Source organism: Epinephelus fuscoguttatus, linkage group LG3 (genome assembly GCF_011397635.1).
Source record: "Epinephelus fuscoguttatus linkage group LG3, E.fuscoguttatus.final_Chr_v1".
In the NCBI taxonomy this organism is placed as follows: Eukaryota; Metazoa; Chordata; class Actinopteri; order Perciformes; family Serranidae; genus Epinephelus; species Epinephelus fuscoguttatus.
Genome location: NC_064754.1, coordinates 2,124,951 through 2,149,142, shown reverse-complemented (window position 1 = coordinate 2,149,142; position 24,192 = coordinate 2,124,951). Strand labels below are relative to the sequence as shown.

The 24,192-nt window shown below is 42.8% G+C and overlaps 1 protein-coding gene across 2 annotated transcripts in view; it reads left to right on the top strand.

Moving 5' to 3' along the window:
- The window catches only part of LOC125886161 (GTP-binding protein 2-like), a 46,492-nt gene extending 22,768 nt beyond the window's left edge, over positions 1-23,724 (top strand). Inside the window, exons 1-12 of one of the 2 annotated variants that reach the window (XM_049572165.1) lie at positions 1,444-1,849; positions 4,417-4,443; positions 8,806-8,990; positions 9,279-9,390; positions 10,748-10,945; positions 11,268-11,442; positions 13,348-13,567; positions 15,158-15,293; positions 17,095-17,153; positions 18,010-18,181; positions 20,304-20,468; positions 20,559-23,724. In XM_049572165.1, coding sequence (XP_049428122.1) covers positions 1,664-1,849; positions 4,417-4,443; positions 8,806-8,990; positions 9,279-9,390; positions 10,748-10,945; positions 11,268-11,442; positions 13,348-13,567; positions 15,158-15,293; positions 17,095-17,153; positions 18,010-18,181; positions 20,304-20,468; positions 20,559-20,753 — 1,830 coding nt within the window. In that variant the 5' untranslated portion in view covers positions 1,444-1,663 and the 3' untranslated portion in view covers positions 20,754-23,724. Of the gene's footprint in view, positions 1-1,443; positions 1,850-4,416; positions 4,444-8,805; positions 8,991-9,278; positions 9,391-10,747; positions 10,946-11,267; positions 11,443-13,347; positions 13,568-15,157; positions 15,294-17,094; positions 17,154-18,009; positions 18,182-20,303; positions 20,469-20,558 lie in introns of those variants that run through there. The other variant, XM_049572166.1, reaches the window with a different exon arrangement.
- Positions 23,725-24,192: the final 468 nt, after the last annotated feature.

The following is a 24,192-nucleotide window of genomic DNA, read 5'->3' as shown; positions in this document are numbered from 1 at the left end:
TATTCTGTAATACATCTTTGTAGCTGTTGTTGGGTTTTTAACATTTAAGTAAATTCACATGGATGATTAATGCTCAGTTTTTTAGGCTACAGTTATTCAGTCATCTGGTTATTGAGTTTTAATGTCTGATATACATTTGTAGTTATTTATTCACTCAATTACTGCTTGAGTGAGGAAAGTCCTCACATCACTGTATAGAGAATGTATAGTCCAACAGTTTGTTTCACTGTTTCAGAAGGTGCACAAATATATATGTTGGTATATTCTTTACTTTAAAGGTAGTTAAAAGGGAAAATCTCTAATTTACAAGTGTATGTAATTCAATTGAATCTGATGTAGTCTGAAATCTTGTGGTTTTCTCACTTTTTTTTTTAATAAATAAACTTGAAGGATGTACACAAGTATGTAAAAAGGTGTCATATAAATATTAAATAAAAATAAAATATATAAATAAATATTAAAAAAACAAAACACCAATGACCAGCACTAAAGATAAAATAAAAATAAAACATCTACTAATCACGTGTCATAAGTCGTAAACTATAAGTAGTGCAAATAAATAAATAAATAAATAAATGAATACTGAAAGAACACACGGAGTAGATGATGTAGAAAAACAAACAAACAAACAAACAAACAAAAAACAATTTCTCAATTAATTCTTGAGGTAAATTTATCAAGCAAAAAAGCTAAAAAATGCTGAAAGTCATACAAACGATATTAAAACAAATATCTTGAGGTTTTAGGCTGTTGTTATAAATTATAACTTTGAAGTGCTGATTTTTATTTTTATTATTTTTTTTACCACAGCAAACAAAACAAAATCTCAGTGAGGGTTGTGCTTATACTTCGGTATTTAAATGTAAAATACAGGGTTCTGGATAAATGTTGTAAAATATATAAAATAAAAAGTAAATAAATAGAAAGCGACTAACGATAAAACTAAATAAAAATAAAACATCTACTTAGAAGTAGAGTGTCATAAGTTGTAAATTATACAAATAGTGAAAATAAACACTTAAATGACACATATGGACTGAACAATCATGTAAAAATAAAATAAAATATATATTATAATAAAAAAAATTTTAAAAATCACTTTTATTTTTATTTTATTTTATTTTTATTTTTCACTATTATTTTATTAGAATTTTATTCAGCAAAAATGATAAAAAATTATACTTATAATATTTAAACAAATATATTTGGGTGTGGGACAGTTGTTATGAATTATGATGATATTTTTAACTGTGCGATTTATTTAGAGAATACTCAAAGTTTTTTTGTTTTGGAGCTGCTGATTTAGAAATGTTTTTTTGTTTGTTTGTTTGTTTTTTAAATCACAGCAAACGAAACAAAACCTCAGCGAGTGTTGAGCTTTTACTTTGAAATGTAGGCTATGGTGAACTTATTTTGAAAGTTGTATCCGGAAGCGGTGGGGTGCCGTCGTGCAGCGGGGCTGACGGTGTTGATGATGCTGAGGAGAGAGCATCCTCCGCGGCAGGTCTCCGCGCAGGCAGGCCGTGAGTTGTGGTAGCTGCGATGTCGGAAAGAGGAGCTTTGTTTTAATTATTATTACATCCATGTGATTTTATTCCGGTGACGTCAAACCGCTCCCGGTGATCTCAAGTTTCGGGCTGCCGGTGACACCCTGAGCTCAGCGATGGTGGATTTGACCGAGAGTGGTGCAGTGTCGCCCGGACACCTCAGGCACGGACAGGGCTCCGGCAATAACGGGAAGAAAACGTCGAAAAAGTCGCGGACGAGAAGAGGCAAACGAGGCAGGAAAAGACGGAATAAAAAGAACAACCGGAACAACAAAACACCACCACCGTATTTCCCACCGGAGGTAGCTAACGCTCTTTAGCCCGGGGATTAACGGGACATCCAGCCCGCTAAAGTAGCCAGCTAGCTAGCAGTGCTGCAGCAAACACCAGCTAGTTTCTGTCTAAACACCGACACATTAAATTCACACACACCAGCAACATGTTGAAACATGGCGGGAGAAATCTGTTACTGTGAGCTGGGCTTCATACGTGAACCCCGACATCCATCTGCTGCTGTGTCGTCTGCAGGAAACGTCACGCCGAAGCGCACTCAAATATTTGACAATTATAAATAATTTGTGTGATTGGTTTGAGCACAAAGGCTGAAGAAGCTGACTGAACACGTTTCCTGATATAATCGGGACCGATTAATAATTCGGCATATGCCTCAACAACAAGAAGCACTGTTTACTTTATAATTTTATACTTCAGACTCAGCGCTTTTTAAACTACAGCTGCATGAAGTTGTAGTAGATGGATTGGAATATTACAAGGTAAACAGTTGTGTACAGAGACATTAAAGCAATTTAAATAAATGCCGAACAGACAAGTTCCTCTCGTAGATATAGGAAAACGTCAGAGTCAAACATTATATTGTAAGTAACGTTTCTTTTATTAAAACAAACTTTAAATTAGCAGAATAGTTAATGAAATCAGGTTGAGATTTCCTCATCGTCAGAAATGGGCGTGTAGCGCGACAAGGTGTCACATCAACAGGGGCGATTCTAGGACCAGAGGTTTAGGGGTGCTGAGCACCCAGAGAGCTGCCTGACCAGGCAAGATAAATTTTACTGTTTTGTACATTTTAACTCAATTTCATTCCCAAATTTGTGAAAGAAAAGCACAACAGTTTTTGGGAAAGTCTGTGACTAAACCATCAAATCTGATAAAGGTTATTTAAATGCTGAGCCACAGCAAAAGAGGAATGGATTGGAATCATGAAAGAAACATATCGTAACCCTAATTTCTGGGGGAAGACAACTCATTTTGATACAGCAGCTCCTCAACATACACATAAACAGTATGTGTGTTTCTGGAGTAAAGCAGCCCCCTATAGTGAATACCAAAAATACCAAAAATGGACCTTGGACTTATTTTTTGGACTTTTATTTGAAATGCAATGCACAACATGTAACATGAACACATTAACAGTAATTGACTTTTTCGATGTTTGCCTCTGCCTTTTTCCTTCTTGCCTGTATTATATAATACAAATACATAAATAAAAATACACTTCAAAAAATAAAAGTGCTTGAAATCTGCAAAATAATAATAAAATAATAATAATACTAAAATAATAAAAGAGAGGCAACCCTGCCTATGGTACAATGTATGCGCACACACACACACACACACACACACAGTAGGAGTTATAATGTTAATGGGCATCCAGTCAGTTAGCTAGTCAGTAGCACCTTGGCTTCAATATTAACACATGCACATGACACAACAGCCAGCTTCTCTCATTCCAATTCAAACAGAGGACAGTGGTACTGACCACCTGTAACGTTTCCTGGCTAGAAAAAACGTCAGCTAACTCCTACCTAACAACATAAACAGTGACCTACGATTAAATGCAGCAACAATGAGGACTGGTAATGATAATAATGTGTTGGTACTGAGTGGTAGAAGTTGGGGGGCTGCTTTATTTTTGTTGTTAAAATATTAAGTTTCAACCAAGTACTGTATGGTTTTGACACTTTTCTAGCTTGTCAAAAAAGAACATACAGTAAAAGTCTCTCAAATTTTAGGGGTGCTGGGATTCAACTTAGGGGTGCTTCAGCACCCCCAAAAATGGGCTAGAAACACTTATGGTGTCTGCAGGTCCTTAAAAAGTCTTATGGAAAAACTGTTCTCTCTCTCTCTCTCTCTCTCTCTCTATATATATATATAGAGAGATTTTAATTTAAGTACATAATCTAGCGCGGCGAATTGAAGTTGAAGGAAAAGTATATTCAGAATTAGAAAGTGGTCTTTACTTCAATACAACATCACTTTGATTACCTTGATTTCCACACAGCAGGACGTCACTAACTGTGTATACGACTGAACTCAGGGTGCAAAATGTCTTTCACAACAACATTAACTGTAACCTATGAGAACATGGTGGAATACAGAAACACTGATCACTGTGTGATGGATGACCTCAGTGATTTACAACACTTTGGCCTTCTTTGGCTTATGGCCTTAAGCTCATTGTCTCATAGCATGCTGGGAAACTCCGCCCATTTAGCCCCAGCACACAATATGTTCAGTGCATAATGAAGGTGATGTTTATTGACCTTAACCTAATAAGGTGAAATCGACTTCATAACTTTTAGTCAAATTACCCTGAAAATTGTTGATTTACCATAAAAACAATGATGTCAAGCTCGCAGTGATGAGTTTTTGTGTCATTTTGATAATCCGGGTCATTTGTGTGGCATTTGTGTAAAATTCTGTGTCATGGACGGATCAGGGTTTACAGTGCATTAAGATTTCTCTTCATTAGATCTAAAGTAGGTGGACCTTTGGGTGTGTAGTGTGCACTGGTACAATGGTTAGTTCAGCCTGTTTGACATTAATGTGTCTTTTCTCTCTGTGTTTCCAGGCTGAAGAAGGAAACATCGAGTACAAGGTAACTAACTCACCAACCAGAAGAATGTATAATAATATAATAATTCATGGTGGTGTAGTGGTTAACACTGTCTCCTCACAGCAACCTGGTTTGAACCCTGGGGTGGGGGAGCCCCTCTATGTGGACTTTGCATGTTCTCCCCGTGTCAGTGGGGAGAACATGCAAAGTCGACCATCAAGAGGATAAGCAGTTATGGAGAATGAATGAATATGTGGATATAAAAAATAAAATCTATATAATTTTTCCTGTTTTCACGGATGTCCCTCTGTCCATTCCGTTCTCATGAACATGATATCTCAAAAATGCCTCGAAGGATTTTTTTCAAATTTGGCACAAATGTTCACTTGGACTCAACAATGAACTCATCAGATTTTGGTGGTCAAAGGTCACTGTGACCTTGTATCCGCCTCATTCTCATGAACGTGATATCTCAAGAACACCCTGCAGGAGTTTCCTCAAGTTTGACACAAACGTCCACTTGGACTCAACAACAAACTAATTAGGTCTTAGTGGTCGTAGATCAAACATCACTGTGACCATGCATTTGTCTCATTCTCGTGAACGCAATATCTCGGAACACCTTGAGTGAATTTTTTTAAATTTGGCACGAATGTCCACTTGGACTCACCAGTGAACTGATTAGATTTTGCTGGTCAAAGGTCAAGGTCACTGTAAGCATGCATCTATCTCACCTTTGTGAATAATTTCCTCAAGTTTGGCACAAATGTCCACTTTGAGTCAGGGATGAACTGATTTTTTGTGGTCAAAGGTCAAGGTCTCTGTGACCTGGTCCATCCTATTCATGTGAATGTGATCTCAAGAACACCTTGCTGGAATTGCTTCAAATTTGGCACAAAGTCCATTTGGACTCATTAATGAATTGATTAGATTTTGGTGGTCAGAGGTCAAAGGTCACTGTGACCTTGCATCAGTTTTGTTCTCAAGAATGAGATATCTCAAGAAAATCTTCAGGGAATTTCTTTAAATTTGACACAAACGTCCACCCAGACTGAAGTACAAACTGTTTAGAATTTTGTAGCCAAAGGTCAAAGGTCACTGTGACCTCACAAAACATGTTTTTGACTATAACTCAGGAATTCATACACTGTAACAAAACTTGACACAAATGTCTAACAGGATAAAATAATGAAGGTCCAAAGGTCAAAGGTCAGCTTGACTGTGACATCATCATGTTTTAACGTCATATCTCAGGAACAGAAGGGGAGACATTTGGTCAGATACTGAATTGGTGACTCTAATCTTGAAACTGTGCTGATTGTATAGATCTTCTGTGTGTGAAGCATCCATGTTTTCACTGACATGGATGGAGACTGTCAGAGACACTGGACTGGTGGGCGGAGTCATACAACCACAGGGTGGACTGGTGGGCGGAGTCATACAACCACAGGGTGGACTGGTGGGCGGAGTCATACAACCACAGGATGGACTGGTGGGCAGAGTCATACAACCACAGGGTGGACTGGTGGGCGGAGTCATACGACCACAGGGTGGGCTGGTGGGCGGAGTTATTATTATAGTTAAATCACACTGACGATTAAACAGGTATAACATCCATCCTGTGTGGTGATAAAAAATATAGGTCTTAGATGTAACTTAACGAGTCCTGCAAACCATCGGCTCAATGTTACTTAAAATATTCCTTTAGTTTTTACTGTTACCACTTTAATTTGATTTAAGCTCACAGTATCAACAGTGATCGCCGCCCTCTGATAAATGTCCAGTAGTCTCACCCAGTACTGTCTCTGTTAAAACAACCAGACTTTGTACCTCTGTCATCTGTTTTTATCGACTTTTCTTGTCTTCACCAAGACTGTAACACACCTCTGGAGTTTAGAGGAAGAACACGATCGAACACTGAGAGCACTGTTACAGAGAATTACAAGTTTAATGCTGCGACAGCTGCATGAAACATCTCCAATTAATAATAGTCAATCAGTCCAACACTTTGGTGAAGTGCCTGACACTGAGACCTCAACCAACATATTTACATTTTAAAGACCCTGCAACTTTTCCTTCAGCGCCACCCTCAGGACAAACATTTTAAGCCTCTTCAGTTCCAGACAAATTATTTTACCATATTCTGCAGTTGCATTTATGATGGCGGATTAAAAAATTAACAACAGAGCATTCTTGTTTTGTTTTGTATTTTTCAAATCGCATATTTATTTTTTACTATATTTTAATATATATTACCAGTTATTTATTTATTTTTTTAATTTATTTTTTCACAGTTACAGTTTATAGCCAGAATGACACTGGATATTTATAGAAAACACCAATAATAATATTTTAGAGTTTCAAAAAAAATTTGACACTTCTTTAAATTATACATTTATATATTTATTTCAACTTAAAAACATAACAATAAAAAAAGATAAGAGTCCTTTACATTTGGATATCAGAGAATTATGATAAAGATATGAGGTGAGCGGGACATTTTACTGTTTAAAAATAAACTCATCAGTGTTGACTGGTGGACAAACTGTGAACTGGAGGCACAACACATTTTATGTTGTCTCAGGCTGATACAAATATAACGGGAGGTCTTCACTATTTTCTGATAATTTATTGATACAATTATTCGATCATTATGTGGGGAAAACAGTCCCATATTGATTAATGGTGAAAATAATTAAGGGAACACTTAAATCACACATCACATCTGGATGAACAAATAATTCAAGTGTAGAATCTTTACTGATGCACATTGATTAATGTGTTGGGATCAAAATGACGTAACAACGGTCAGTGGAAACCAAAATCATCAACACACTGAGGGCTGGACTCAAAATCACACCGAAACTCAAGTAAAATAATGAAATCACAGCTGATCCAACTCATCATGTGACTCAGTAGTGTGTTCGGCCCCCGCCTGCCTGTATGACCTCCTGACAACAGCTGGACTCCTGATGAGTCGGAGGATGGATCTCCTCCCAGACCTGGATCAGGGCATCAGTGAGCTCCTGGACAGTCCGACGTGGTACTTGGTGGTGTCAGATGCCCGGATACATAATGACCCAGATGTGCTGTGTGACCCTCCAAGGATCTGCCTCCCCAGACCATCACTGACCCACCGCCAAACTGGTCATGCTGGATGATGTCACAGGCAGCAGAACGTTCACCACGGCGTCTCCAGACTCTTTCACGCCTGTCACATGTGCTCAGTGTGAACCTGCTCTCATCTGTGAAGAGAACAGAGCACAGATGGCGGCCCCTTCAGTCCTGGTGTTCTCTGGTGAATGATGGAGCTGCACGGTGCTGGGCTGTGAGCACAGGTCCCACTAGAGGACGTGGGGCCCTCATGCCACCCTCATGGAGCCTGTTTCTGACAGTGTGGTCAGAAACATGCACACCAGTAGCCTGCTGGAGGTCATGTTGTAGGGCTCTGGCAGTGCTCCTCCTGTTCCTCCTCACACAAAGGAGCAGATAGCGGTCCTGCTGCTGGGTTGATGCCCTTCTACGGCCCTGTCCAGCTCTCCTCGTAAAACGGCCGGTCTCCTGGTATCTGGTATCAACCTGATTGGGCTGCAGGTACGGCCTCATGCTACCAGTAGTGACAAGGACACTAGCAGAAGACCAAACTAGAGAAGAATCAGTCAGGAAGGATAAGGAGAGAGCAACTGTCTGTGGACACCACATGTAAAACCATTTCCTGTTTGGGGGTTGTCTTGCTTTTGCCTCTCCATTGCACCTGTTGTCACTTTGATTTGCACCAAAGCAGCTGAAACTGATTCACAATCACTTGATTGATTCATATCCCTGAGGTTTGACTGACTTGGAGGCCGTTTACACGTTGCCGGCTATTTTCATAAACGGACATTTCAACGTCTCCGTTTTCAAAAAGATCTTCGTTTACACTTACCCGTGTATATATACACAAGAGCACGCCAAACCTGTAGGTGGCAGTGTAACGAGAAGCTCCAGCCTTCCATGTATCCATTGTCACCATAGCAACATAGGTGGCACTTTTGACACAGGCGCAAGTTACGGCGCATACTGTGACGTCGGCTGCCTATAACTCCGTTTATCTCAGTTTACATGCAAACGCGCAACCGGAGTTTTCCAAAATCTCCACTCTGGCTGGAGTTTTTAGAAAGACTCGTTTTCAGAGGAGAAATCTCCGTTTGCGTGTAAACGAAGGGCACAAACAAAGGAAGATGAGCAGTGTATATCATCCAGGCTCTAACAGTGAAGTTTATTGTTGAAATGTGTCGTTATCCTAAATGTAGATTAGAATTAAAAGTTAAGGTTCCAGTTTGTGTCGTGTTCTGTTTGAACTGTGCAGATATTTACCTGCTGAACCATCATGTCTCTCTTCCTCTGTGTCTGCTCCTGTCGTAGCTAAAGCTGGTTAACCCCACTCAGTATCGCTTTGAGCATCTGGCCACGCAGCTGAAGTGGCGTCTGCAGGAGGGCCGCGGCGAGGCCGTGTACCAGATCGGAGTGGAGGACAATGGCCTGCTGGTTGGCCTGACCGAGGCCGACATGAAGGCCTCGCTCAAGACCTTGAAGAGGATGGCAGAGAAGTAGGTCACCTGATTCAGCAATCAGTATCACCACTGATGAGTCAAAACTCATCTGAAAAATTTATGTAGAAAGTTCCTTTTCTCTACCACATGACCACATGTCAGTAACGTATCTGCCAAAAAAAGCAGCCAATGATTTGTTTACTGTGATGGAGGATTTACCTCGTGCACTTTTCAGGTCACAAGTAGATTTTTATTTGAGAAATGAACCTTGTGTGAGCTGAATGCAGCACTGTGGTTTGAATTTTACTTTGTCTGACCAGGTTTGTCTCCTCTGTGTCTCATCAGAGTCGGTGCCGACATCACTCTCCTCCGAGAGAGGGAGGTGGACTACGACTCGGACAGAAACACTCGTAAAATAGCAGAAGTCCTCGTCCGAAAAGTTCCCGATGATCAGCAGGTGAGAGTCCATCCTGCGGGGCCTGTTTCCTGCTCTCTGTGTGTTTAGGATGTTTGAACCGTAAGTTTGTTTGAATGTGCAGATGAATCGAACTGAAAGCCAGGTGAGAACGTTCTCTCCTCTTATTGGTTGGATGTGTCGGGGTAGGTCTGCTCGATTATGGCAAAAATCATAATTATGATTGTTGTGGTCAATTTTGAGATCATGGTTATTTAATACAGTTACACAGGAACCCCTTTTACGTTGACTGTTCAAGACGGAAATGCCTTGCCATTAAGCCACCTCCGTGTTCTGTATGAAAGGTACGATCCCAGAATGGGGGGACAGACTTGTTTCGCCTTGAAGACTGGTGAGGCAACAGAAAGAGTCAATGTTTAGTTTCAGAGTTCCCAGGGGAACAGAATCAGTCCACAGCTCCCCACGTGGAACGCTGTAGCAGCACACAGGTGACGGTTCTGCCATCTGTGTGATGCTAACGAGAGGGCGCAGGCAGAGAGCGACGTCAGGAGTTCTGAGATTCCAACAACAGAAGTACTCACTGAGAACGCAGTCTCTCCGATGCAAAGCTGGCTGTGGACAGAGGAGAGCTTGACAGCAGGGATGAAATGTGGAATTTGCAGTGCACACTCAAAGACAAGGCGTCTTGTTGCACAATGAAGCAAACCACAGCTCAGAAGATCACAGGTGACTGGGCCGTTGGGTGACGTTGGAAAGTTGGGCGACTCTCTTTGCAGAAAGCCACAGACAAACAGGAACCAGGCGGGCAGAAGCAGAGCTTGGGGTAGAAGACAGAAGGCAGAGTGGTTTACCGGGGATCAGACAAAGCAGTTGAGTCAGAGATGGGCAGGAACAATTCTGAGGAAGCAGTCCGGACACAAACGCTGTTAAGTCTTGCATGAGGCGAGAACAATCTGGCAAGGAGTGTCTGTGAAACGTCTTTATAGTGACGGGGGTAATGATCCACAGGTGAGCGGTGTTAGCCCTGTGAGGTGTGTGTGGAGGACCGGCAGGAGCAGGAAATGGCGAGTGGAAAGGCGGTGGCAGGTAGGTGTGGTGAGGAGGCGTGGTGAATGGAAAAAAGCATCAAAACAGTCGCCCACAAACCAGCCACTTCCTCTGTACAGTCTTTGCTCCAGAACTCCTCTAAAAGGTCTCAGTGAGGTGGTGCAAACCTGAGTCCGATTCAACAGGACGAAAAAACAAAAACGCCCTAAGACACAAACAGAAGACAATATAATAAGACACAGACACAACATGATGTAACTTTCCTTAAATTTAGCTCGACAGCAGCAGATCTTCTTCCAACAGACTTATGTTAGAGGCTATGATCCCACTCCTCTGTCATGTTTTGGGACAGTTCCTGGACCTGCGGGTGGCGGTTCTGGGAAATGTGGATTCAGGGAAGTCCACCCTGCTGGGCGTCCTGACACAGGGCGAGCTGGACAATGGGCGAGGCCGAGCGAGGCTCAACCTCTTCAGACATCTGCACGAGATCCAGACAGGACGCACCTCCAGCATCAGCTTCGAGATCCTCGGCTTCAACAGCAAAGGAGAGGTGAGACGATGATAGCCTCAGTTACACGTGACAGTCGATGGTTTTCTTGATTAATGATTCAGATTCTTACATGTTTTCTTTCATGGAAGATTTCACAAACTAGACAGTTGGATGGATAGATGATAGATTGATAGGTTGACAGATAGGTAGGTGGGTGGACGGATAGATAGATAGATAGATAGATAGATGGGTTAATACCTCATTGAACTCAAAGATGAACTGGACCTTTAAGTATCCGATATCCTCTCTGATCGATATATCTTTATGAGACTGGTGCCAACAGTTTTAGGATTATCTGCTAACAGTCTGTGGGCCGGTGCAGGTTGTGAACTACAGCGAGTCTCGGACAGCCGAGGAGATCTGTGAGAGCTCCTCCAAGATGATCACCTTCATCGATCTGGCTGGACACCACAAGTACCTGAAGACCACCATCTTCGGCCTCACCAGCTACTGCCCTGACTTTGCCATGCTGGTGGTGAGCGCCAACACCGGCATCGGTGAGCTGCAGCCACACGGTAACACACAGGAAGCAACAACATCAGAACATTTACAGCTTGTGTGCTTTAAAATGAACTCAGAATCGGCCAACATGCTTTTTCTTATTGTGCACAATGAATGAAAAGTATTATATTTCATGTCTCCACCTGCTGGTGGGCCGTCACAGTAAGAGTATACATGTATAATACGATGTTAATTTCATTACAGAAGAGACTTGATGGTCACTAAAATTAGGTGGGGAAAAAGCGGATATATCAACATCGGTTATCTGCCAAATAAGTTGTTATGTATCTGCATATCAGATATCAGCAAAAAATCCAATATCTTGCATCCTTAGTTACAATTCATTTTCTGTCAATCAACTAATCAGTTAGTTGACTAGTCCTGTTCATCCATTGTTATCACAAAGCAGTCCTGCTGATTGATCTGATCGATCAGATTGATCTGCAGCATCCTCCACAAACACCTGACACACAGGAACATCAGTGTCATTTGTTGTTAAGCATCTTTGTAATTTTTTTCCCAGATATGGAATCATGAAGTTTTTTTCTAAATGATTTCTTGAAGCAAAATGAAAATGTTCTCTGCTGTCAGTGCTGGAGGAGACATTAAAAACAACGAGTCACCACCAGAGGTCAGCAGAGGTCTGAGTTAAGATGAGAGCCGACACGTTCAGAGAGTCACGGCTGGTTTTGGTTTTGTAACGACATCACAAAGTTCGGATGTTTTTTGTAAACAGTGGACAAATCCATATCATTAACATTTCACAATGACCCAGCGTTGTTCTCTTTCTTGTTTACAGATCTGCAAACTGTTCGATTGTTCATTCTTATCCTAATTCTTATACAGTTATGCTCATGAGATGAGATGAGATGATAATATTAACACCTAAGCAATGAGGGCTGCAGCCAAAAGTGACAGTCAAGTCAACGTCTTCAGATGTTTTGTCAAATGCACTGGTTCTCAAACTGTGTCCCACTGATGGTGCACAAGCGCCCTCTACGTGCAGGGTGTCTACGGGTCCTAAAAAGTCTTAAATTATCTTAAATTAAGTTTTCTTAAGGCCTTAAAAAGTCTGAAATTGTCTTAAATTCAGATTTGATGGGTCTTTTCGGTCACATTATCACGAAAATTTCTCCAGCCTGACCGACCCAACGACTGATTACAATCATTGGACAGACTGAAGAATTATTATAATAAACAGCCTTTATGACAGTGATGAGATTTAGTTTTCTTTTTACATTAAACACATTAAAACCTTACTTTTCATTTTGAACTGTGTCTCTCTCACGTACTGAAACATTTTGAATGACAGCATTTAAACTATGAGATCCCTGACATGTGATTCAGAAAAGTTTCGGCTTTCCTGTACTTCGTTTGTTTCAGTATCAGCCTGCTACATACTCACGTTTATGAACGCAACATCCGTGATTAGTCAGGAGCTGAACTGTGAGGGAAAGTTAGTGAGTGGAGGTAAAATGAATAGTTTAAAAACTCTGCAGTTGTGACTCAAAACAGGAACTATGAGGAAGAGAAGTGAAGATCAGGAGGAGGATTATGTTTAAGACAGCTCTGATGTAACTGAAGTGGCCAATAATGAACAGAGTGGAAGTGGTAGTGATGACTGAAGCAGCGCCAGTGAAGTCTTCACAGCACCTGATGAGGGGTCGGGTCATGTGGTCGATTTATGAGGGAGGATTTAGTGGAACCTGGTGAGGATTGCAGATTGCAACCAGCTGAAACTCTTGGTTAAAAAACAACAACAATATCACAGATAGAAACTTAAAAACACTGTTACCGTAGTGTTTGAGTGTCTCCTGGAGCCCGCCTGATGATTTATGGGTAATGAAGTGTTTTATTTTGATGTCAGCACGCTCACAGTGTTCCCACTCTCCTCCGTCCAGCCGGTACAACCCGAGAGCACCTGGGCCTTGCCATGGCGCTGAAAGTTCCCATCTTCATCGTGGTCAGTAAAGTGGACCTGTGCTCCCGTGGCACCGTGGAGAGGACCGTCCGACAGCTGGAGCGAGTCCTGAAGCAGCCGGGCTGCAACAAGGTGCCCATGGTGGTGTCCAACCCCGACGACGCTGTGACCGCCGCGCAGCAGTTCACACAGTCTGCAGGGTGAGTACAAATACTACTGATACTACTGCAGCAGTTCACACAGTCTGCAGGGTGAGTACAAATACTACTGATACTACTGCAGCAGGTCACACAGTCTGCAGGGTGAGGACAAATACTACTGATACTACTGCAGCAGGTCACACAGTCTGCAGGGTGAGGACAAATACTACTGATACTACTGCAGCAGGTCACAGTCTGCAGGGTGAGTACAAATACTACTGATACTACTGCAGCAGTTCACACAGTCTGCAGGGTGAGTACAAATACTACTGATACTACTGCAGCAGGTCACAGTCTGCAGGGTGAGTACAAATACTACTGATACTACTGCAGCAGGTCACAGTCTGCAGGGTGAGTACAAATACTACTGATACTACTGCAGCAGTTCACACAGTCTGCAGGGTGAGTACAAATACTACTGATACTACTGCAGCAGTTCACACAGTCTGCAGGGTGAGTACAAATACTACTGATACTACTGCAGCAGGTCACACAGTCTGCAGGGTGAGGACAAATACAACTGATACTACTGCAGCAGGTCACAGTCTGCAGGGTGAGGACAAATACTACTGATACTACTGCAGCAGGTCACAGTCTGCAGGGTGAGGACAAATACAACTGATACTACTGCAGCAGGTCACAGTCTGCAGGGTGAGGACAAATACTACTGATACTACTGCAGCAGGTCACAGTCTGCAGGGTGAGGATAAATACTACTGATACTACTGCAGCAGGTCACAGTCTGCAGGGTGAGGACAAATACTACTGATACTACTGCAGCAGGTCACACAGTCTGCAGGGTGAGGACAAATACTACTGATACTACTGCAGCAGGTCACACAGTCTGCAGGGTGAGGACAAATACTACTGATACTACTGCAGCAGTTCACACAGTCTGCAGGGTGAGGACAAATACTACTGATACTACTGCAGCAGGTCACACAGTCTGCAGGGTGAGGACAAATACAACTGATACTACTGCAGCAGGTCACAGTCTGCAGGGTGAGTACAAATACTACTGATACTACTGCAGCAGGTCACACAGTCTGCAGGGTGAGGACAAATACTACTGATACTACTGCAGCAGGTCACAGTCTGCAGGGTGAGTACAAATACTACTGATACTACTGCAGCAGGTCACAGTCTGCAGGGTGAGGACAAATACTACTGATACTACTGCAGCAGGTCACAGTCTGCAGGGTGAGGACAAATACTACTGATACTACTGCAGCAGGTCACACAGTCTGCAGGGTGAGGACAAATACTACTGATACTACTGCAGCAGGTCACAGTCTGCAGGGTGAGGATAAATACTACTGATACGACTGCAGCAGGTCACACAGTCTGCAGGGTGAGGACAAATACAACTGATACTACTGCAGCAGGTCACAGTCTGCACAAATACTGTGAATACGACGGTAAAAAGGGAAGAAAACTTTTTATTATATTCAAGTGAAACTACGTCACCACTCTGCCCACAGTTGACAAAACAAGAAACATCTGTCAGTGTGACTAAAGTTTCCATTGTGTGTGTGTGTCTGTGTGTGTGTGTGTGTGTGCGTGTGTGTGTGTGTGTGTGTGTGTGTGCAGCATCACGCCCATCTTCACACTGTCCAGTGTGTCTGGAGAAAGTCTTGACCTTCTCAAGGTTTTCCTGAATATCCTCCCTCCACTGAGCAACAGCAAGGAGCAGGAGGAGCTGATGCAGCAACTCACTGAGTTCCAGGTGAACACACACACACACACACACACACACACACACACACTCACACACGCACACACATTTAACAGTTCTGTTGTATGTTTGTGCTCCATAGATTTAGATTCAGATTCAGATTCAGATTCAGAATACTTTATTAATCCTGGGGGGAAATTGTTTTTGTTCCAATGCTCCGTGCAAAGTAGAAATAGAAATACAGCATGAATGGAAACGAGATAAAGATGAAGATATAAATAAAATACTAAAATAGACAATGAAATAAATAAAATAAAATATTAAAGTAGACAATGAAATAAAAATAAATAATAAGATAGTAAAGTAGACAATCTGAAATATATACAATATACAATGAAGTGGTTGTAGCGTTATACATGAAATGAGAATGAGTAGTTATATTGTTTGTTTTGTTTTATAAATAGCCGAATTTAATTGCAAACTACAACTGTTTAGTAAGTTAAAGATGTGTTGCTGCTAACAACAGCTTGAAGTGGCGATGAGGTCTTAAGGTTTTTTTGGAAGGTCTTAAAAAAGTCTTAAAAAGGTATTGAAATTAACCTCAGGATTCCTGCATGTACCCTGTTAAAGCTAACAAATAATACGACGTCTCAAAAAAGATTAATTGCTGCTGAATTCATTTTCTAGATCAAAGTGCTGCCAAACCACGCTGGTTTATGAGAGCACACCTCTCCAGTTTAAAACTACTGGAGCATTACCGCGGGGAGGGGGACTGCTGTCTGACGGCTCTGTAGCACCCACTAGTGGCGGGCGGCTGCATGACAGTTAAGCTGCCCTGTGCATGGATAAAACACTAACTGATTTAACCGGCTAATGTTTCTGGTGCCGCCTAGCGAGGGGGTGGACGTTTAATCATTTAGACGGCTAATCACACACATCCCTAATCCATAATAAAAGCAGAAGAGGGAAATAACAGATCGTGAAGAGAAAAATCTTCAGATTTTTAACTCGATGAATCAGAAAACAAATCAAACATAAAACTTGGTGGTGACACACTGAGTTAAATCTCTTATCTGTCTTCCCGGTAAAGGGAAGACGTAAAAGGCTTCCGCGAGGCTTGAAGCCTCCTCTGTCTTCGACTCCTCTGAGCGCATGTGATGGAGGATAGAGGAGTCGAGGAGGGATATTGGGATGAACCCATCGTCATGCTGCTACTCTCTAACACTCACCCACCAAGGAGACTGGTGGGTGGGTGTGACTTTGTAACAATTAGAGTACAGATTTCAGAGTTTACAAGCTGCACCTGAATGCACCATGAAGTCCCTGTTGCTCCAGCACAGACAGACAGACAGACAGACAGAAGCAGCAGGGCCGTAAATGACACCAGAACACCACAGAGAGTCGCAACATATTTTGGTATAAACATTGACCCATCTGAGATTTATTCACCAAACACGAAATCTACCCGTGTCCGTCACATGGCGGGTGTTAATTTCAGACCCTGTTCGCAGCCCTACATGAACTTGTAATGCGTGCAGTGGAGTCACTCACCGTCTGACGTCTATGTTGGAGTTCTCCAGCCCTGTGTACAGCTTTCTGATGCTCCTGATGCATCCTGGGAATCATAACGTGCACATTCATCATCGATACTTTGATAATAGAATCAAACCAAAATTCTTTGCAATGAAAATTTTAATTTCCCAAAATTAGAGGAAAATGTACAAAAGAAAATCTTCAAACACCAAAGCTGTTTGAGGAAAGTGCAGCTTTGAGACGAGAGTGAAAGGAAGATATTGATCTGCTGACCTAAGTGTGTGTGTGTGTGTGTGTGTGTGTGTGTGTGCATTTGCAGGTGGATGAGATCTACTCAGTTCCTGATGTTGGGACTGTGGTGGGAGGAACTCTGTACAGGTGAGAACAAAACACATCAGCAGCTCAAATAAAATTTAGTCTTGACTCCTGTTATTACGGCAAACTCATCAAACACATCCCATGATGTTATCTACGTAGTTAATAATACAAATCACAATTTGCCTCACAGGGCTTTACAGCATACGACACCCCTCTGTCCTTATGACCCTCACAGCTGATCAGAAAAAACTCCCCAAAAAAATCTTTTAACGGGGAAAAAAAACGGTAGAAACCTCAGGAAGAGCAACTGAGGAGGGATCCCTCTTCCAGGACGGACAGACGTGCAATAGATGTCGTACAGAACAGATCAGCATGATAAATTAACAGTAATCCATATGACACAGGGAGAGAGAGAGAGAGAGAGAGAGAGAGAGAGAAGGTGCCCGGTGTATTATAGAGGGGTCCTCCGGCAGACTAGGCCTAAGTCAGCCTAACTAGGGGCTGGTACAGGGCAAGCCTGAGCCAGCCCTAACTATAAGCTTTATCAAAGAGGAAAGTCTTAAGTCTAGTCTTAAATGTGGAGACGGTGTCTGCCTCCCGGACCGTAACAGGAAGATGATTCCACAGGAGAGGAGCCTGATAGCTGAAGGCTCTGGCTCCTGATCTACTTTTGGAGACTTTAGGGACCACGAGTAACCCTGCGTTCTCAGAGCGCAGAGTTCTGGTGGGATAATATGGCACTATGAGCTCTCTAAGATATGATGGAGCTTGACCATTTAGAGCTTTATAAGTTAACAGTAGGATTTTAAATTCAGTTCTGGATTTTACAGGGAGCCAGTGCAGAGAAGCTAAAACAGGAGTAACTGTAACTGTACTGAGAGTACTGCAGTAATCACAGTGAGTGTGTGTGTTTCAGTGGCGTGTGCAGGGAGGGCGAGAGGCTGGTGGTCGGTCCGACTGACGAGGGGCGCTTCCTGCGTCTGAAGGTGGGCAGCATCCAGAGGAACCGCTCGGCCTGCAGGGTGCTGAGGGCCGGACAGGCCGCCACGCTGGCTCTGGGCAACTTTGACCGCTCGCTGCTGCGCAAGGTCAGAGGTCACATGACCTGCAGACACTATGTATGTAGGACGTGATTCCACGCTGATGGAGCTGCGTCACAGAGAGGCAGGAAGTTAAGATGGTCTATGACCAACAGATCAGGCACACATCCTGTTGGTCCTGATCAGCACTTGTTAGAGGAGACACTTCAGCTCTGTGTGTGAGCGCAGCCTCGTCTGAGTGGAATCAAATCCTGAAAACAAACATCTGTCACTTCCTTTCTTCAGCGTGAAGCGCAGGGCCCTGTGACTTCCGCCAGGTCGACTATAAAAATAAAATCAGCTGTATAACGAGGATATCGTAGAATTTGTTTTCCCTGCCGTTATAAAAAATATGGCGCAATGTTTTGGTGTCATTTACGTGCACGCTGCTTCTGTCCCCTGCTCTCCGGTGTTTCACCGCAGGCGGAGCTCCTCCACACACACTGTGTGTAAGAAGTTATGTCTTGGCAGTGAATGCACTCAGCCAGCTGACCGGCCTCGCCTCGGCTAGTTTGACCACAGAGATGCGAGTGACAGCTCACGTTAGCGTGACCACAGTCTTTTTCTCGACCATCCTCCTGCGCTTCTCCGGCGGTCGAGAGGCAGCATCTGATGGTTTTGTATCAAGACAGCTGTCGATCGACACGAAGTTCAGTGCAGGAGTTTATTCTACAAAAGTTTTGTTTTGTAGCTTCACTGAAGCTCTTTTTTGTTTTTCAAAATATTGAGCAGTGATGTATCACATCAAATTAATTTATATTTATTACATTTTTAATGTCTTCTTATTGAATAGGAAAACATTTTAATGATCTACTGCTTGATTAGAAACTCTTTCTAATGTCAAAATTGCTTAAATGATAAAAAACAGAATTCAGAAAAATTCAACGAAAAACACAAGACTCCTTCGTCCGGCGTACGTCCTTTGACCTTCAGCTCCGTTGAGGGAAGCCAGTCCAGTGTTTCAACATCCAGTCGGCCGAAACTGACTGACAGAGATTACATTGAGTTACATTATGATGCATTTGAGCTCCATTCAGTAAAAGTATTGAGCGAAGGTTACTTACAATGTTCTCATGATGTGTTCAAATGTTATCTTGCAAAATTAAGTTTTGTTGTGTCTTCACAGTGACATAAAAGAGATATTAGAGAGGGAATTATGAGATATTAAAGGCTCTTGAAAGTTTCACAGTCGGTGCATCCCTCGTATAAATACACTACAACACTAGCTAAATGGACCTGCGTTATGTCTGACGTAGTTGAACAGAACGCTTGTTAGATTTATCAGGGGCAGATGTCCTGCTCACTAAAAACAACAGAAGCTAAAAGAAACGACCTCGTGACCATTTTTCTTTTAGTTGTAAAATCAGTTTATAATCTTCATATCTAAGCCCTGTCTTTAACTGAACAAACAGCTGCTGCAACAGCTGGAAAAAGCAAAAACCAGTCATGTTTTTACAGCTGCAGTGTGCTAGAAGTTACTGAAATACAACGTTGGCCCTGGCTCTGCGCTCTCTAGCTGTGTCTCAGTTCAGGGGCTGCAGCCTTCAAAGGACTCGGTCTTCGTGGTCGACGTCGGCCGTGTCCTTTGAAGACAGCATCAGCGAAATGAGACGGTCTGGTCTGAGGAGAATTTCCTGGTTGCAGTAAATCATGGACCCAGAGCTTGTCATTTTATATTTTTATTTTATTATTACGCTGCCATCTGATATATTTCAGGCTGATGGAATGTTTTCAGGTAAACTTATTAAATTAACTTGGTCGTGCCAATGTGTTTCAGTCGGTCTTCAGATGCAGCCCTCGAAGGCTGCGCCCTGAACTGATGTCGCCCTCACATTACTTTTGTAGCAGTGAGATTACATCAGTTCTCCGTGAGTTTTTCTGTTTTATCCTGAAGTTTAAATCGACTGAAATCGACATTTTAAAGCTGACGCACCTCCAGACCGTTCACATCTTCACTATCTGATGAGTTTGCACCCTCGGGTAAACCAGACTGCACAAAATTAAAATGTTGACCTGATGGCGGCGCTAGATGAAAAGTCAGAGGTTATTACAGTTCATCCTGAGGGCAACATGACTGATGTCAGTGTGATGTCAGCGTGCGATGATGGTGATGTGTGATTGGCTGTTGCAGGGGATGGTGATGGTCAGTCCAAAGATGAACCCGACCATCTGCTGTCAGTTTGAAGCCGCCATCGTCCTCCTCTTCCACGCGAAGACCTTCCGCCGGGGCTCACAGGTCACCGTGCACGTGGGCAACGTCAGGCAGACGGCCACCGTGGAGTGCCTTCATGGGAAGGTCAGCCTCTCGATGATGTAAAGCATGCTGTCGCCATCTTGTGGTTGTTTTGTGTAACTGCATGTGGCGTCCCCTCTGTCTCTGCTGCAGGACGAGCTGCGTACGGGCGAGAGGGCCGTGGTTCGCTTCCGCTTCATCAAACACCCCGAGTACCTGCGTCTGGGCGCCAAGCTGCTCTTCAGGGAGGGCGTCACCAAAGGCATCGGCCACGTCACCCGCCTGCTGCCCCCCTCCCAGAATCACGACCAGAACCAGAACCACGACCAGAACCTGCAGGAGCATTAGAGACCCCCGTCTGACAGACGCCGAGCTCCATGAAAAACGACGACCTGCCTGACGCCATCGATGCTCCTCTGATCACGCCACGTGTCGGCGTATTAATCCGCCCGTCCTGGATCTATACTTCTGTCCTCATCCGCTCCTGCTGTGCCGTCAGAGAGTCCATCATCATCATCTTCCTCCCAGCAGACATTCGTGTCTTGAGTTAAAGCCAGCTGACCTCAGTGGACTTAAGCTTGGACGCTTAATCTGATGTTGGGCCACAGTTTGATTTAAGAAGCTCCTTTTTTCTCCGAGCGGCTGTCGTGAGACGACAGCAGGAGGAATGAGACGCTCGATCTCTGCTGCACAGGAAGGACTGACCTGTCTCTGCACACGCTCACACTGAATATGAAACCTGAAGAGGGGGATTATTTCCACAACAGTCTGAGGCGTCTGCTCGCTGGTTTTGCATATTTCAGCCCATAAACTTCAAAACATGAGTGTTTTATATATCGCTGTGGAGCTCGGTGGGCATCAGGGGTCATTTCCTGACAGTTTGTGTGGACGAACAAATAACGCGTGCTCTTGGAGATATAAGAGGAGTCTGAAGTACAGTTAAAGGCGTTTTAATACAGCGGTGATGTCACAACTGTCGATGAATCTGTCGACTATTTTCTGGATTAATAGATTAATTGCTCTGTCGTTAGAAATAGTGTCGATCAGTGTTTCCCAAAAGCTCAAGATGACGTCCTCAAGTGTCTTGTTTCATCGACAACCCAAAGAGATTCAGTTGACTGTCACAGAGGAGGAAAGCAGCCAGAGAATATTCACATCTAAGAAACTGGAATCGGAGAATTTTTTCAATCGATTTGAGCGCGCAAAAAACGCAGCATGTGTACAGCCCCCGAGGGAAGCAGCACACACACGTTGGAGAAATTTGAATCCGAGATTGATTTGAGTTTTTGATGGATGATTAATTAGATTATATTGATTTTTGTCAGTTATATTCAGTTGATCCACGGCTCGTCTCAGGAGCAGCTCTGACGGTGTGTTCACTGACAGTTTGGTTTGGATTTTGGAGACACGTGTAGTTTATTTATTTTACTGGAAAACAGATTGTGCAACATCATGCTCAACTGTGTGCGTTAAATAATTTAAGATAAAATTTTACTAATTTGTGGACAAGTGCGTGGAGTCAAAACAAAGTCCCCATTATTAAATTTCAGTTCCGCTTCAACTTTAGGGAAATTTGAGGCGTGAATTTGCGCCAGTGACCAAAAAAGATCTGTCTCAACGGTGCACGAAACTGAGATCCAGACTTGACAGTGAAGGATGCTGTCACATAAGCTGTTAGTCTTATTAAACCCGCTCTGTGGCAGAATAAACTGCTCCTAAAACTTAGTCCGTGGAGTGGAAACAAAGTCCTCATTTTAAATTTTTGCTTTGAGTTCAACTTTGCTGAAATCTGACGGGAGACTTTGCACTAGCGACCGACAGAAATCTCTGGACAGTGCATGAAACTGAGATCCAGACTCCACAGTGCCGTCAGTTTGAACCTGCTGGAGAATAAACTGCTCCAAAAACAAGAAGATGCAGCGTGGAGGTTGAGATATGTCCCTTTTTCATTAGTAAATTGAGAGCACAGATGGCATCTTTGTGCGCACAAGTTAAAACAAAATGACTCCTGACACCCGCAGGGCTCCGAGCAGAAGCACCCAGGAGCAGCGCAGGGCTTTAAAGGCAATTTTCGGAGCGACTAAACCGTCTAATTACAATTCCGGGTCCATGACGTGACGCCCTGCAGCCCAAGAAAACTTCCCCACAGACTTGCATTGTGAAAGAGACGCCTGTAAATCAGTGGATACTTTTATTTGAGCGAAATGACTCTCTTCACTTTCAGGATTTGATCCATCCAACATTTGGAAAGTTAAGAAGAGCCACACAATTAAATTATTTTATTAGTGGAGCGCTAAACCCGGAAGTTACCCACTCTGTCGGTGGAAGTCTCCAGTGAGTCCGATGATGTGGAAGATTCGGATAATTTTACACCGGCAGAGTCGATGTTTTTGGGCTTCATGTGCCGCTGAGCAGCTTTTACAGGAGTGAACAGAACGAGAGAGTTCAGACTGATGTGATTGGACAGGATTTGGGGAAGGAGTTAAAAAAACATCAGCTCATTCTATTATTCTCCCTTTTTTTGCACTTTATTCACTTTTAATCATCATGATGAATCCGCTCTGTCCGGTCAGCGGATCATTTACAGACTCAACAAAAACCAGCTGACTTTGTCGCCTGTTTTCACGTCAGCCTGGTGATAATTAGCAGCTCACAGTAATAATAAACCATCTTTTTCGGAGGTTGATGAAATATCAGAGGGAGCTTGTCAGGTAAACGAACAGTGTTTTGGGTTTTCTACTTCGCAGCCTTACCTTCAGTTTGAGATTCAGCTTCTTTAACTCGAGTTGCATTTGAGCTGCTGTACATTTAATATCTTCATTTACAGACGACTGACACTGAAATATTTGCATCTTGGTTTCCAGTTTGTTGCGACAGTCGGTTTGATGTGTCGGGCAGCTCATCGCAGCTACACATAACCTGCATGCTCTTTGACTGGCAGAAAATCTTCTCATTTAAAGTTTGAAATAATATATCCAGTGTTCATTTGATTTTTTTCTGAGGTTCTGTGCAATTGTAAACCTAAATATCGAATGTACTTTCCATGGATCCTGTGTAGCGTTTGAAACTGCTTACTGTTCAAATGGAGTTACTGTCGACTTTGCACTTTGTGTTCTGATTCTGCATGTGTGTCGATGCCGGCGAGGAGATCTGCAGACTCGGCAGAACGATGAAGACGTGGATGCCGAGCTGAGCGGTCGCAGTGCGAGACGACTGTCTGACACTGAAACACGACAGAGTGGATTTATCAGTTTGTTTTTCCTGACTGTCCCTCGAACTAATAAATAAAATGTTGACTGAAATATATTTCTTCTTTTTAAATTATTAATGTGTGATGGATGTAAAAATGAGGCATTGAGGTACGACGATGCATCAGATCTATACAATCAGCACAGTTTCAAGATTAGAGTCACCAATTCAGTATCTGACCAAATGTCTCCCCTTCTGTTCCTGAGATATGACGTTAAAACATGATGATGTCACAGTCAAGCTGACCTTTGACCTTTTGGATATAAAATGTTACCACTTCATTATTTTATCCTGTTAAACATTTGTCTCAAGTTTTTTTATAATTAGGGTGTGAATTGGCCAAAACGTTTTGTGAGGTCACGCTGACCTTTGACCACCACATTCTTATCAGTTCATTGTTAAGTCTAAGTAGGGCTGGGCGGTGTGGCCTAAAATCAGTATCACAGTATTATTTTGGGGGGATGCGGTGACGGTATGATATCGTGGTACCATGTTCTCTCTTTTTTTACACCTTAAATAAAACAATTTAAAAAGCCAC